The 16,710-nt window shown below is 39.0% G+C and overlaps 1 protein-coding gene across 3 annotated transcripts in view; it reads right to left on the minus strand.

Moving 5' to 3' along the window:
* Positions 1-16,710, minus strand: part of MCC (MCC regulator of WNT signaling pathway) — a 373,218-nt gene that overhangs the window by 31,885 nt on the left and 324,623 nt on the right. For all 3 annotated transcript variants that reach the window (XM_063454100.1, XM_063454101.1, XM_063454102.1), the window contains 2 exons: positions 14,568-14,668; positions 13,008-13,191 (listed from right to left, as the gene is read on the minus strand). In XM_063454100.1, coding sequence (XP_063310170.1) covers positions 13,008-13,191; positions 14,568-14,668 — 285 coding nt within the window. The remainder of the gene's footprint in view (positions 1-13,007; positions 13,192-14,567; positions 14,669-16,710) is intronic.

Below are 16,710 nucleotides of genomic sequence, written 5' to 3' on the forward strand. Positions count from 1 at the left end.
GGGTTAAACGCAAGAAGAGCTACAATAAGAACATTTGCTCTTCATGTCTTCTAACGGTCACTAAGGACACTAAGATTTTGACAGCAATGGGCAATTTAAATAGTATTTCAATGATGATTGATTGAGAGACAAATCCATGTCCTCAAGACACATTGTACAGTGAACACATTATCCACAAAGCATGTGGATGGCAAGATTTTCTTTAAATAGGTATATACTCAATCTAATCATTGCTCTGGCCAAATCATGAGCAAATAGAAAGATTAACATCTTGCCCAAAGAACATACATCCTACACGAGGCCTGCTAGTATGTCACTGAACACTCACTGGAATTCATAAACTCAGAAATTAAATCAAATTAAATCTGAATGGCAAAACTGAGCCAAAAAAACCCTGATTGTTTTGACCATGGCTTTGCTGGATAATTTTTCCATACCAGTTTTTTTTCAATGTTTTTTTTTCCATTTGGATGTAAATTGAGAAAACATGTTGTTTAGTGAATAATACTGAATGAGCCGTGCTATGCAGCAACATCATAGAGGTTGTGAGACTGTGTGCATAGCATCATGGGATTTGTAGTTCTACCACAGCTTGGGATTTACCTTATGGTCAACCGTTGGCCAAGTAGACATTTGCTGAAGTGATATACACTCTATGAGTTAAATGAAAGTCCAATACAACCAAAAGGAATGCTAAGTGCGTTTTGGCCTCATATGCATGCTGTAACTTTCTAAACATTTAAATCACTTAATTTCGCTTGGGAAATATATATTATTTTTCGCTTTTTGCAGCCTAAACAAGCACCCTTAGCAATGGTTTGCCTTTCATTAAAAAAGATATCACTGATTGGCTGAGCTATAGTGCGAACTAGGGATGTGCATGGGCAAATAATTTGGTTTGGTTCAGAAATTCGGGTAGGTAAAATAATTTGCCCGCTTCAGCAATTCGGACCAATGGCATTCGGTTCGGTACTTCTGAAATTCAGAACTTCGGCAATTTGAACCCTAACCCTATCCCACTTTGGCAATTAGAACTTCGGACATTTCTAAGCATCCGAATGTCCGAATTTCACGAAATTCGGCCGAATGTACATTCGTAATTAAACGAATTGCACATGTCTAGTGCGAACCTTCCAATGAGAGATCAGCGTGAGCAGAGCTATTCACTTCACTATGCCCTAGAACCAATCAGTGACCTATTTTTACATGTGTAGTATTTCAAATCTGTGCTAAGGTGAAAGGCGAGATAAAAAGAGGACAGTGGTTGACTGTGGGGCGGAGTCAAGTATGCCGCTCAGAACACAGTGATCACCCATTGGCTGAGCTTACATATTCTGAGTAATTCTAGCATGGAAGTTGCTTTGTGAAAAGAAGAGTGAAATGGGGGAGGAATTATGCTTTAGAAATCTGCAAATACTTTTTTTTAGCAAAACTAAACAGAATTGAATGAGGAGAAAAATAAAGCATGTATGAGAGGATAAAAATCAAATGCAGTTATCTATTGTGGTGCTTAGAGTGTTCTTTTAAAAATCAGTTTTAATAGTCTCCATGTTCAGTCATCTGTTAGTTGAACGTAAGGTCAACCATTAACCTGTCTGCCTGGAACACAAGCCGATCTCAGTAATCAACCAGAGAATAGCATTGCGTTTTAGATTAAGTTGCTTTGTTTTTAAGTACTGTGAGCATGGGAATAACAAATCCAAACATTTCTTACTTGTCAGGGAATTGCTTGTACGAAACACTGGTGATTAAGAATACATTTTATGGCTAAAATATGTAGAAACAAAGATTCATGGGACTAAGCATTTTTTGAACTAAACACAAAAATGTGAAGCTTTCAATTTCATATACACATGTAACGCATCAACATTTAAATGAAATCGGTTGGAGACTGAAACTTTATAGTTAAAAAAAAAAGACGGACCAAGCCAATTACCGTTGTATAACAAAATACATGTTTTAACAAAATAACTTTTCCTTTCTGTATCACGGAGATAAGGATATATAAAACATGTTATGGCTTTTGCACAAGCCTCTATACTGCAGAAATACCACAATTTCTGTCATTGCAAAAATAAAGAATAAAAAAAAAATAAACATAGAAAAGAGACGGTTTGATGTATATATCTTAAAGCGTTAAAACAGTAAAACATAGACAGAAACCTGTGTTACTGATTCTTTCATCTGTAAGTCAGGCCTAGTCAGACTCTACAGCACAGATAGATCACTAACTCAGCTGGGAAATGTACAGAACATACAGGGGAAAATAACATTTTAGGCCTAAATAGACAAATATTTAAAAATGATACAATTTGGCTATATGGGCCTAAAATCCATTCCCATTACTTTACAATTATTGGTTTTGTGAATAACCCTAAATTACTGTAAACATGATACTACCGGAAATAAGTCTAACTCATGTAAAAGCATGTTTGCTGCACATTTATGTCCAGGTTAAGAATAAAAACTACTTGGGGCGGAGCTTGACAGCCTGCTTGGTCGGACGCCATCTCTGTGTGCTCTGTGCCAAACCACAACAACTCAAACTACTGAGCTCACCGAGCCTCACAAACACCCTTACCTGCACCCGGATGGTGAGAGGAATCGACTGATGCCATTTTTCCAGGCACCGAAGCAGCCTAAGCAGAGGCACAAAACTGCAGCCTAATACACGCCACCAATCCTGGACCTTGGGAACCTGTATGGGCCATACACGCAAGAGTGGGAAGACACTCCTCTACTTCCAGTCACCACACAAGCAGCCTACATGCCTGCAAAAACACGGTGATCGCACAACCAGACTGCCAGTCGGGACATTGGGGAGATGCTACAGCGGCCTGCGCAACTTGGGCCTACTCTCACAGAAGACCCTCCTGAACCTCCTGCACCACCATTAAGGCAGGAAAACACCACCATGGCTGAAAATATGGCTGACCAACCCCAGGAGCCTACGGATGACTTGGCCCCCACCACAAAAGGGGCATCGGGGTACTCCTAGCCGACATACAAAAACTGTTGGCTGCAGGAAGGCGGGGCCTGGCAGCCAAGATGGCCGGACGCACTTCACACGAGCTCCCACAAAGAAGCAAAATTAAGCGAGTACAGATCAAGATGGCGCGCCAGGCAAAACTCACAACACAGAGCACACTCATCAAACCTCCCAAACACACGAGGGAGTTCTATGATCAGCTCTGCGACAACCTATGGACAAAGATGAAAGTCCGGGGGAAGCTCTACAGGCTGGCAGTGAGAAAGATAACGGCATATATCCGCCCGGTAACTCAGCGCCAACTAGATGGGAACCCCCCCGTACATCCAATATGGCTCCCAACTGGAACCGGAGGCGAAACGCAGCACAGCTGGAAAAAGAACCGCGCTTCGCAGGAGCCAGAATTTACGCTCCCACACTGCAAAGCACTGCTAAACCACCCGACCCACGGGGGCACACCATGAGAAAGGCCTGGCGGGAGGCAGCAATCGAGCCATCACGCCAGCTACACCCTCAAAGCATCAGGAGTAGGGTGAATGACCCCGGAATGGACACTAAGAACCGTGAGCGCCATGTTGAGCAGTATATGGTCTCACGTAATGTAATGCTAAACATACACCTTACTGTTAAGCCTATACCGTTTCATCTACTCATACAGCCATTTGCATGTAAAGCATAACCGTGTTAAAGCAACCTTATCCATAGTTAGCCAGAAACGCAGGCTGCATAACTAAATGTGCACAGCTTCTGACCCAACCGATAGATACTAAGCAGCAGGTGGTTACTAGCATAATGTTTAGCATGTGCTGGAGGCTAACGTGACACTCTGTCTAACATTGTCTGGCATATAGTAGCGTACTGTAGCCTACATAGACTAGACTAATCTGTTAAGCGAAAACTAGCTAACCTTACTCTAGCACCTACACTGTTTAGCCAAGCTTGTTATAACTATATATTGTTGATAGGTTAAACGCAACTGTCACTAGACATAACTTTTAAAACCTGTTAATTTAATTTACTTTTCTGTTGACTAGTGCCACATCATAACCTAGACACCTGCAACGCTAAAGAGGCCACACCTAATAATCTTACTTAACATACCACTACCCTACAACAGTCAGGCAAACTCTTCACCAGGGTTATTTATGTCTACTACTCGCCTTAATCGGCACCACCTGTACATCTGCATACTCTGGCTATTGTGGCACGGTGTGCTATATGTGAATTTCCATGCACAAATAAAATAAAGAATAAAAAAAAAAAAAACTGTTGGCTGCAGATGTGAACCTTGTTAAGATAGATATCCAACAGGTCAGAGACAGAGTGAGAACAAATGAGGAAGAAATCACTCAAAGCCTCTCTCCATCAGCTACAAACTGAACAGAGGGCACTATCAACACGCATGCAGCAACGTAGCCACATAAAAATCAGGAATATACCTGAAGCAATCTCGGTCAAGAACTGCCACACTATGTCCAACGCTTGCTAACCACTATCTTGCCTCACTCTGTCGCTAAGAAAATAGCCATTGATGGGATTTACTGCATCTCCAGCTCGGCCAGGGCTCCCACAGCTATGGTCAGGGATGTGATCGTGCGCTGTGTATTCAAATTAGGTTTGCCCTAAAGGGCAAAACCCCACTAGCCTTCGAAGGCTCCCACCTTTCCTTCTTCCAGGACCTCAAGAGATCCATTTTGTTATTGAGGAAAGTCTTCGGTACCATAACCACTCACCTAAGAAATGCTGGAGTGACCTACAGATGGGGAAAAAACAGATCCCTACAAGCCACACACAATCTCTAACCACGCTAGAAGGAGCACCCGCTTTCAGGAAGACACTGGGCCTTCCCGACTTGCCCGCAACCCAACCCCCCGGAATCTCTGGGATCCAACCAACATCACCCCTTTTGTACCAAGGGCAGGATCCCCCCGAAGACCCAACTACCTGACTCAGGACCGGGACTAAGCTTCCTTGCTGGGCAACCAAGCCCCTTGGCTGCATCAAAGCAGATATAGGACACTCATATTCCCCACACAAGTGTCCCACCAACACGTTTTGGCTTTAAATACCACATTTCTATAGGTCACTAGATTATAATATGTTTTCACTAGTATTATATAATTGTTATCTCTAGTTTGTTTTACATTATAACTCTCTTGTGCAACTGCCTGCGACCAAAGGGTTACCACAATAATAGACCCAGCGGCACCCTCTATCTCCATCTCAGCACCAGATGATAGGCCTCGTCACTCCCTCCCCAATACCCTTCCCCTTAAGAATAGGGGTATCACATTAAGGTGCATCTTCCCCCAATCCTGTGGCTTAGCTCCTCGCTTGTAGTAGTACATTACGCACCCCGTATAAATCTCTCTGTTGAAATCAGATCTGAGGCGTAAATGTTAACCCCTCCTGTTACTTAGCCCGTTTGGTGCACCATTTACTGCCCACCGCCTGGGGACCACTGGGTGAACTTAGTTTAAGTTACACGACCAGTAACCAGGTTTTGATCCCCATCCAATGTCATGTTAGATTTAAGCAATACATTGTACTGAACAAGTATATTACACTATGAGTACGAGCATACGTATTGTGACATGTTACTCCTCTTTCATCCCTTTTGTGGTATTGCCATTACATCGCTTTTATGTCAACCGATGCATGACTAAATAATTATTCACTTATGTTTTATAGTTTTGTACTAAAAAAAAATATAAAAAAGTGCACTTTCTATGTCTTCTCATCACCTTAGGCTGTAACCCTTCACACATTTTGCAAACTTGCTGAAATGTAATAACGCGCATGTATGACAACTTTTGCACTACAAAATAAAGAATAACATTTAAAAAAAAAAAAAAAAAAAAACTTGCCTTCCTTTTTCCATCTATTAAGGATGCAGTCCTGCACGGAGAGGTCCCACATCCTCATAACGCCTACAGACCCAGTTTGCTGCCATATCCAAGCTTATTACGTGTCATGGCAGACATTAGAAATCTGCCCATTTATTTAGGCTTCTAATAATAGATCACACAATAAATTATTGAAAACAGTGTAACATGCCATTTATTTATACTCATATGTGACTATTGTTTGTAATTTCTTTTTACATCTGTGGACAGCTTTTCAGTAGTTTATTATATGACTAGCTACAATGGAATAATAAAAAAAAATCAACATCCATCCACATATATACATACATACAAATACACAGGGCTCATAATTTTTTACTTGCCAGTAGCCATTGGTAGTAAAAATCCAACCCCTGGGGAATGTGACATGGACTCTCTGCAGTGGCAAGTAGCTTTGTAAGCCTGTCTAATAGGGTTTAATTATATATATATATACACACACAAACACACACACACACCCCTCCAGACCTCTACTTTTACAAAGCTTCAAGGAATATATGTCAGATGCAGAGCTGATCAATCCATCAAACACAGCCTTTAAAACCAGCTACCTCTTGCCATTGTTCAACGTTGACAAAAGAAAGCAAACACAAGCGTGTATTGTGTTAGCCGTCAAATTTAGAGAAAATTTCCATCCAACAGGTAATTTTCACAGAGCCTAGCAGGAGTATTTAAATAATCTTTAGCAATTTTCCTTCAGGGGAAAAAAAGGAAATTGCGGGGCTGCATTAAATAAAAAATAATAATAATATTTTCTACTGCCTGTCTGTCTGGAAGAGTACCATATTAAATTAAATCTGCAGCGCCACTGATCTTAATCAGTTAACCAATCTGCTTCCAGATAAATCTGAAACCTATTAATGCAATGAATAAGGATCTGACAGCAACAAATGGATCATATTAAACTTTGCTCCATGAATGTGGCAGCTAAGGAGATAAACAGCTCACAGTCTGTTAGCTACACAAATATAGCTGGGTTAAAATACAGGCTGGCATTGTCATTAATTTCAATATGCACAGGGCCAGATGAGCCACACAGATTCTGTAAACAAGGATATGCATTAGGACGTAACTGCCCAAGATTGGACTCTGACCCCAAAATAGAAAATATTTCTCCTGGAAAAAGCCGTTTGATAAGAAGGTTATTATTCAGTGAATACGAAGAAAAGCAAGGTGTATGTACGGTTATATTCATAATAGCAAAAAATAACGCGTGCATCATGGATGAGATTTCTCCAAGGTAACAACCACCAAACTCATTCTACAAACATTTCACATTTTCACATTTAACTGCACTGCAACATATGTTGATGATATACAAATAATAATTATAAAGGTTTAAGTTCTCTGTTATGCTTGCACGATATTAAGAGTTATGCAGTATTTTTTACTTAAAAAAAACACGCCAGGCACCATAACCACTACAGTACACCAGTTTATTGTAAGGAGTCAAATGGTTTTAAAACGATTTTACTTCTTACCTGGAGATTGCTGGATGCCTCCTTAAGCCTCCTATATGCTTCTGTTACATATTAAAGCAGAGCTAGCTCACTGGCTGAGAGCATCAGCTCAGAGAAGAGCTCTTTTGGCTCTCACTGAGCTACAGTTGGAGTGGGGAGCAATGCCAGGCAAAGGCCAGTTAAAAAGTAAAAATGTTTTGGGGTGCCAGGGCACTCTTGGCACCATAATCACAGCGCACAGTAATGGTTATGGTGCTTGGAATGTTAATTTAACGTTGGAATTACGCTAAGCTCTCATTTAATCCTTTTAATATCAAAGTTAATCTCTTTTTCCCTACCTGGAAAATTATCTTAACACTTCCAACACTTAAATTAATGTAACAACCCCAAAACAATAATATTTCAAATTGTAAATAAGCGATCCTTGCCGAATTAGTGTCATACAGGTTATGATTAATGTGCTGCTTGTTCTAGACCTTATTCTGCCAAGTGCTCTTGGTGCCAGTACTTGAGGCGACGATGTGATGATCTTTTATGTATGACCATTATTTTGATGCATTTATAAGCCCACTCTTTAAACTGAACCCTGGGGAATATAGCTGCAGAGGCATTGTCAACAGAATTGTAAGACTTTAAATGACAGCTGGCTTATCTCAAATCTAGCTAGTCAATCTCTAGCTGTACTTATTGATTAATGTTTGGAAAGACCGACACTTCATTGGTTATAATGCACATTTTACTTCTCAGATGGCATTAAATTAAATTAAATCTCTCCAACGTCTATGAAGTCCAGTAAGATAGCAGAGGTCCATGCTTAAGCCAGAGCTGACATATAATTTGTGTTATCTTTGAGTAGTTTGGATGTGTGGTTTCAGTTTCCCTTGTGTGACTCCCATATCATTTCTGTTTTGAGCCACCTCGTCTGGTAGTCTTTGATACCCTGACACTGGTTTTTGGATTCCTTTGTCTTCCAATGGGACCAAACTCCTATGTGGTTATCCATTTCTGGCTTCCTGTATCCAATCCCAGCTTGTCCTGGAAACACTGTATACCTACTGGGTTATGCGGTTACTTAGGGTAACTGCGAAACGACTGTAGCTGCTTGGAGAGTTACCAATTCATTACATTTGGGACAAGAAAATAATACTGTCTTATTCAACACCAAAGCTCTCACATCTAGGGGAACAAACTCCATACTACAGTATTACAGGAACATTCCAGAGCCAGTATAGAGGCATTCTAATGGGCAAAGAAAACACTTGCTTGGTTACCACTAAAACGCCATGCTCCAGCAGAGTATACAAATTATTGCCGCTTTATTAGTATGAACAACATATGCATTAGGAACTGTACTACTGGTTGGAGCCAAAGCCCAACGCATTTGAGACCAAGAAGTCCTTGCTCACTGGTACTAATAGTCACTTAGATAAAAGATTGTGATGCATACCGAAATTCATGTCAGAGGTTACTGCCCCTGTATTCACTGAGGTTGGTTACAGTTATTTGTTATGACTCCACATGGTAAGCTTTAAATATGTACCCACAGTAGGTTATCTGCAAGTGTTGTATGTGGGCATGCACAGATATCCACAGGGCAATATGTGTGCTAGTGCTTTGCACGTCTTGACGTTAAATCAAATATAACCATTATATCTTGTATCTGGCAAAATAATTTTTTGTCAATTACTCGCTTTTATAAATCCCGACTTAAAAAAAGTGCTGCAGCATACGCGAGCCGTGTATAAATGAGAATAATAATTATAACCACGTGTGTAAATGATCACAGAATGATATACGACAAGAATGTTTTTCAGAAATGCAACTGGACGCAAAGAGTAAGCAAAATCTGATTAATGGGGTTTATATACGTTCACAGAGTTTAGGCTTTCAGAAAAGCTGGCATTTTTCCAGCTTGGAGTGTTTCTTTAAGATTTCAATAATGAACAAATCCTCACTTACTGCACTTGTACTGATATTCTGCTCCACAACAGAGTTGGTTTATTTTTGCAAGTGCACATAAGTGTCATAGACGTCAACTTCCTCTTCAAATTGTTACTTAGAAATTTACATATGCATGCACCTTCCGCTCATCTTCCATTATTGTCTGCAATAAAAGTTCTGTTAAATGTATTCCTAAGCCCTCTGAGGCTGCAGGAGTTTACCTTGGCAAGCAGGTTCACACAGCACATACCCAGAAGAAGGATATCGGCGCGATCACATCATTGGAACACACACGCGTTCCATGACTGAAATCCAATAGGAATTGTGCAATATTGGCGCAAGTTTCCACAATTACGGTGAACGTGAAGAGCGGACTACCCGGGGTTGGCTGATAACAATTTGGAGGTGGCTGTATTGTATGTATAAGGGACCTTTGCATTACATTTAATAAATGTGTGGACAGACTTGTTACCGATACCCCTGAGGAAGTCTCCTGGAAGACGAAACACGAAGGATGAGACATATATTCCAGTGTTTTGTTATGTTTATGCCAGCATCACGGTTTTAGAGAGAAAGGAGGATTAAGTTCATCTTTTCACCTGCACTTTATGAACGATCCAGTTCCTCCGGAGATAGGATGATGGGCTTTTAATTATCTTCTATTTTGTAAATGTGACTAATAAAGCAGTTTGTTACATCTGTATACAGTGTTACACTATTTTTCTCCACCATTTCTTTTACATGTATATTTGATAATACCAGTTGATTAACTACACACCAGATAAGCTCCTTTTTAATATACGGTACTCTTGTGAGTTCAACATTGAATTTTATTATCTCTAAGTGTACGACTATACTACTCTATTCGTGGCCCTTGCTGTTTTATCATTGTGGATACATTTTTGTACAGGTATCCAGGAACCACATTTAAATCACCCGTCTTATACATTTGCATATTATATGCAATAGTTTTATGTGGAGTTGCTCCAAATTTGAAAAAAAATTGTCTCCTTATTCCTGAAGGTGTTTGCTCCCAAAGACAAAAAAATAAATTTTAAAAATTGCAACACTGTATTTAAGAATACGTATCTCAGAAGTGGAGAATTTATTTGCAAAAATAATTTTAAAAAAAAGTCATAAACCCAATAGTGACCACACAAAAGATACTTACGAACAGAAATTAGTTGTAGAAAATATAGTGATTATTACAGGAATCTAAAACAAAACAAACATACATACATAGTGTACTCTGAATAAATTATATGTTAAAATAAAATTAATGAAAAGAATGAAACTCACCAGGCTCTACAGAATGTGCTTCAAGGTGCCAATTCTGGCTAGGTTATCCAAAACAGGAGGGAATGCAAGATTTATTATTTAATAAAATAGTTATTAATTTTAGGATTTCTGCATTCCCTCCTGTTTTGTATATCCTAGCCAGAATTGGCACCTTGGAGCACGTTCTGTAGAGCCTAGCACGGGTCCACACTTGTGACTTTTATCCTTTTCACCTACTTTAACATATATTTTATACGCACTATGTATGGTTATGTATTGTTCTAAACTCCTGTAATCGTCACTAGATTTTAATGGGTGTATTACTTTTTTTATTATTTTACTTGATTTGCTTGAGGTGATAGGAGAAACGCCATTGTTATACACTTTTAGTGCACATTAATAGGAATTAGAAGCCCATCAATACACCACTTTTTTTTTTTATATTGTGCTAGGTATGCATACTGACAAAAAAATGTACACACTACTCACTAGAACAAAGGTAGGAAACCTTAGACACTCCAGATGTTGTGGATTACACCTACCCTATAGAGCAGGGGTCCTCAAACGGTGGCCTTCCAGATGTTGCTGAACTACAACTCCCATGATTCTTTGAATTACATAGATAGTCAGAGAATCATGGGAGTTGTAGTTCAGCAACATCTGGCGGGCCGGAGTTTGAGGACCCCTGCTATAGAGCATTATGGGAGTTGTAGTCTACAACATCTGGAATGCTGATGGCTGCCTTCAAATACACTAGCAAAAAAGAAGTAGAAATAAAACCGTCTGAAAAAACATATACATCATCAGTGCATAATAAAGAGACAATAATACAATAAAAGTAAGCAGTTCAGATTTTTTTCTTTCTAAATGCTTATATGTCCCAAAAACGTGACGTATGGATATACTGCTCACTAGTTATGTTTTTATGCATAGACGTGCTTCTGTGCACTTGGAATAGGTTCAGCTCCAGTGTGGAATGCCCTTTTACAATTAAAATATAATATCTCAAAGAAGATGTCTATTAACATGTTTCTTTGTTCATAAGGAAACCATGTCATGTCAGGGGCATTCGAATGCTAATTTTTCCTTTTAAGTGTGACAATTGAAGTCATTTTAATGATTTATAGCTCACTTTCCCGTGACACTGAAAGAACTTGAACTTTAGGTTAGAATGTGTGGAATTTGTTTTGTGAATGTGTATCCATTGTGTGGCATTTCAGATATCTGTTTTACTACTTATCTTTTATATCAGCATTATGTTTTTACTTCGTACTATTTTTTTTTTTTAATCTTCTCTCTATTTACTTACCTTTTTAATTATTCATCACTTAAGCCGAGTTGGGTTTCTCGCTCTTTGACCTCCATTCAGAGTCTTTCTATTTTGAACACGTGGTCCACTGATCTTTACTCAATATACCCTTTACACTTCAAGTGAGGCTGCATTTCATCCTCTCCAACCCTAGCAATCAGGGTTCTGCACAATCACACATTATGTTGGGAACTCAAAGTGAATTTCATATGTTAGGCCACAATACTCACTTTAGATAAATTCTCAGTTCAGTTATTTTTTTAGTTTACCTAAAGTGAGAAATTCACTTTGAATTCGCAACTATCCACACTTTAGCCCTAGATGTGTCCCCATGAATTCAGTTCAGCCAAGACTAACTGCAAGAACGTAGTGTTCGTTCTATTGTGGCAGAAGAGCAGATAAATGGCTATTGTACAGACACACTATCATTCCCTGCAAGAAAGAATCTACGATCAATAAAACTTAAACAATTTTATGATATTAATAAACCTGTCGGTTTTAATTTGTATAACACCGGGGACAACAACAGAGCATATATCTGGAAAGAGACCTAAACATATAGTTTACTGGGAAAACTTTAATGACACAAACCGGCAGAATGATATCCCCTCGCTGAGGGTGACAGATGGCAGATAACTACTATCAGGTCTGCCAAATGTACATGGTGCAGGTTTGTCTACTTTAGCAGATTGTGATGATAATTCCTTGTTCTGTTTTACGTACCCAAAGGAGGACACTGTTTCAAATACCAGGTTGGTACACACTTTGCTGGTACAGTATCTGCAGTATTTACGGTACTTTATATTATAATATGGGGGGTTTATAATTCATATATTGGCAACATAATTGCAACATACACTACACAATAAACATCTAACAATATGTGAAATGATAAAACGTGTATTTAAATGGGGTGCTATAGTGAAATAAAATTTCAAGCAGCATAAGTTAAAAACATAAAAAATAAATATACAAAGATGTTAACTTTTTTTCCTGCAACATCTCATCACACCAATTATTTTCTTTTGAGGGCGGAGGGGAGTGGAAGGGGTCTCGCAACCACAGGTTAAACGGAAAAGGTTTAAATGGATGATATTTGGATGAAATCTAATGTACAATATTACCTGGTGTGACTGTTTGATGATAGACTCTCCCAGGGCTGGACACTACATCCGGTCACAGCAAACGCTCCTCCACAGCTGCCCTCGAGCTTCATCAGCAGGGCCTTGGCTGCATTCTCTGCTGTCTTCCTGCAGTCATGGGCTCGCTTTAACATCTGGGTGATGTTCTCATCGCCCGACTGCTCCGCTAAATTGCACAACCACAAAAAAAACTTGGTCAACTTGAAATTTGTGCAGCAGGTTATTAGATGATGCAAACATACATTACTTAGTCAGCTCAGGTTATCTAAGAGCTAAAGGGAACCTCCCAGTACCATAACAACTTAATTGGATCTAATTTCTATTGTGCTAGGATGTCCCTGGGGCCATCTGACCTATTGTGGTTAAACTGTTAACAAATAGTTTAACTCCAAAGTGGTGAATCGGGTGCTGGCTAGCTTGGCCCCTCTCCTCCTCCTTTTGTCTTAAGATTTAATTAGGAAGCATCGGACAGGTGTGCCATTGACGGACTGAGAGCACCTTTCTTAAGTGGTTTTGTATTGTTAAAGTATCAGCTGAGGCTCTCAGCCACTGAGAGGCAGGGTTAATCATGTGCTAGCTTAAATACTTTGGGCCTTAACCATTTGTTAACGGTGCCAGGGACAAGTTCACAGTAAGAATTTAGGCTCAGTTGTTATGGTGCCTGCCTGGAGGATCCCTTTAATAATACATATTGTTAAAGGGGAATGGTCACTTCCCACAATTTTTAATATTACGTTTACTTTTCCTCTATATTTAACAAACATATGCTTTGGAGGTCTGTATTTAATGATTGTTCTGGAATGGAGTGGCTCGATCTTGGATCCCTGATAATCATTGTTCCAAGTTTTACTTTTTGCACCTGTCAGTCAATACAGAGAGGAGGAGAAACATAAACAATGTTCCTGTTTCTTATGGTCCAGTACAAGGTTTGCCCTGGCTGTGCCAGACCAAAACTGGATTGTGATGTCAATTAATAAATATTTAACAAAATAAAACCATGCATCGCATAAAATAAGATTACAAGTCATAGCTGATTAGCAAGGTTTTATTCAGTGGGGTAATATCCAAGGAAGTGAGGTTTCCCCTTTAAGGGCAGTAAATTCATACGTATAGATTTAGACTTTTATAAGGACACACATGATAAAATAACGTGCAAATCAGTGTTTTTTGATTACTGAAGTGAGTACTATAGAGTTAATTATCGTTCATTTATACTGAGCTACAGTATTCTCCAGCTGAGTTTATGTAAATACATGAATTTGTCCTAAAACTCAGATGGTTAATATTTTGTCATGTGTGTGAGATAACCCTAAAAGTTAGTTTAAATAAAGGTAGATACGATGTAGCCTGTGGTGTGGAACACACATCATGCACAGGATTATACCTTAAGGCTTAAGCCATTTGATTTGAATTTGGCCAGTGAGAGCCACCCTGTCATTTTTTTTTTTTTATTATTTTTTTTTTATGATTTACGTTTTTTTTTTTCTGTTGGTTTATAATTCAGCTTGTCTGCTTGGAAAAAAAGAGCCATTAAGTTCTCACCTACTGATCCGACCCCCGCAGCTCGGAATTGGCCAAGAATGAGAGACTGTTCGCTTTCCGCCAGAGCCAGCAGCAATTCATATGCTTCTATACATTGCTCACTTAATCAGAGAGAAAGAGAGTGAGGGAAGAATGCTGTGAATCAATACCATAATCCAGCCACTCTATGTTATTTTAAGACAAGCAAGGGAGTCATGACATCTCACAAGCTGCACTTAAACTGGTGGCCCAAAGCAACCTTAAATATCTGCCCCATAAAGCAAGGCTGATCAGTGTCACCGTGCCATTTGCTATTAAACACTCCAATGTAGCCGAGACACAGTGAAAAATACAAAGCACAAAGGATGAGGATACACCGGGGCATTCTTCAATTTAATAAAAAAAAAAACCTTAGCATCCAAGCTCATATCTAGTTAACACTTACGTTGTTGCTGATGCTGAGCTGGCACGTTGCTAAGGTTTAACACACAGTGTGAAATATTTTAGTAATCTAAACAGATTAGCTTGGAGCAAATATTGATGTGTTGCCAGTAGTGTCTAAAAAAATAAAGACTTGATTTATATCTGTCAATCAATTTGACAAGGTGGCATCAGGTTGAACATTAAGTAACATAGGCAGCCGTAGCAATGTAAATATGGCTGAGTGCCCCCACTTGTTTTATGAGTTCATTATAGGTGTTCATTAATGGGAAGGGCGAGGGAGTAATTTGATGTCTTGCCTAAGGGTTTATATATATTCCTATTATTGCTCTATCTGAGGTTTGCAAGCAAGGGCCTGGGAGGGGAGGAAAGGACTGTATATTGTAAAGAAATATATTAAAGGAATGATTGTTCAAACAAAAACATGGACATAAATATAGAAACATAAATTAGATAAAGGTTTATAAGGACATTATGCGTGGTTACACCTGCAGGAAAAAAGAATGAGTGAAACAAAATACAATCACACGAGTAATATAGATAACGATGATAGCCCAGGAATCAGAGTGTTGACAGTTTGTTTTTGTCTGGCGTAGAGAAAAACTAATTTCTCCAGACCTTCAGTAGACACACCACAGTCTATCATTCTGTCCCAAAAGAGCGGTGATTCATCACAGAAAACAAACTGTTGATGCTCTGGTATTCGGTGCAGTTCTCTGTAATAGGTTCTGCTGGCTCCATCGAGGATGTCAATGGAAGGCATTTGATAGATTGGTATTGATAAATGTCCAACTGTTGGATTGAACATTGATCATTCATACTGAATAAAAGTCACCTTGTTATTTGTAAAACATATTGTATTAACCTATTGTTTATAGCATAAAAAAAATAAAATAAAATATATATATACATATCCTCTATCCTTTAATTTTTCTACATCACCCCTAAAGCACGCATGCATTTAAATGATCTTAAGAGTTTGTGACGTTCATGGCACTTTTGGTTAGTGGGATGATTCACTCATTTACACAGAGCTTTTTGTTAACCTTTAGATGTGTTTTCTGAATACATCTGGTCTCCTGGGTACGGTGATAAACGTCATGATGAATAAAGAGCTGCCGAATGATCCTGGGAAACTCACATTATGTTCAAACAATATGAACAGGAGAAAGACAATTTACTGTAAGGAACACCACACAACATGTAAAGCTGGGCTGATCCAACTACTGTTAAGGATTACTACTCCCATGACACTGGAGGATTAAGGAATAAGTGGGAGACAGAAGCTGGCAGCACTGATAATGCACAGGCTTCTCGTTTGCATCATGTAACTTATACTATTTAATTAGCTATGTGCTAATTAGGGAAGCTAATATGATGCTATTTAACTTTTAGCTACATTTCAGGTGTTTTAAGATAACAGATTTGGTTATTTTTAAAAGGCAAATTTGGTATTTTTAACTTAATTAATTCTTCCGCTACTTTTAGATGTTTGGCAAAATAAGCCCAATCTCCTCATTACTTGGCTGATTGGCTGAATTGCATCTGAACGTCCTTCATTTAGTTTATTCAATTCTCCAAATAAGATCAGCTGAATTAGAGTCGTTAGTGAATATTCTATACCACCAACATTTGCTAGCACAGCATGACAATTTCATGGTGGTGTACTAAGAAAATTGCTCATTCCTAGACATACATGGTAACAGGTCATGGCTGTGCAGGA

Source organism: Pelobates fuscus, chromosome 5 (genome assembly GCF_036172605.1).
Source record: "Pelobates fuscus isolate aPelFus1 chromosome 5, aPelFus1.pri, whole genome shotgun sequence".
In the NCBI taxonomy this organism is placed as follows: Eukaryota; Metazoa; Chordata; class Amphibia; order Anura; family Pelobatidae; genus Pelobates; species Pelobates fuscus.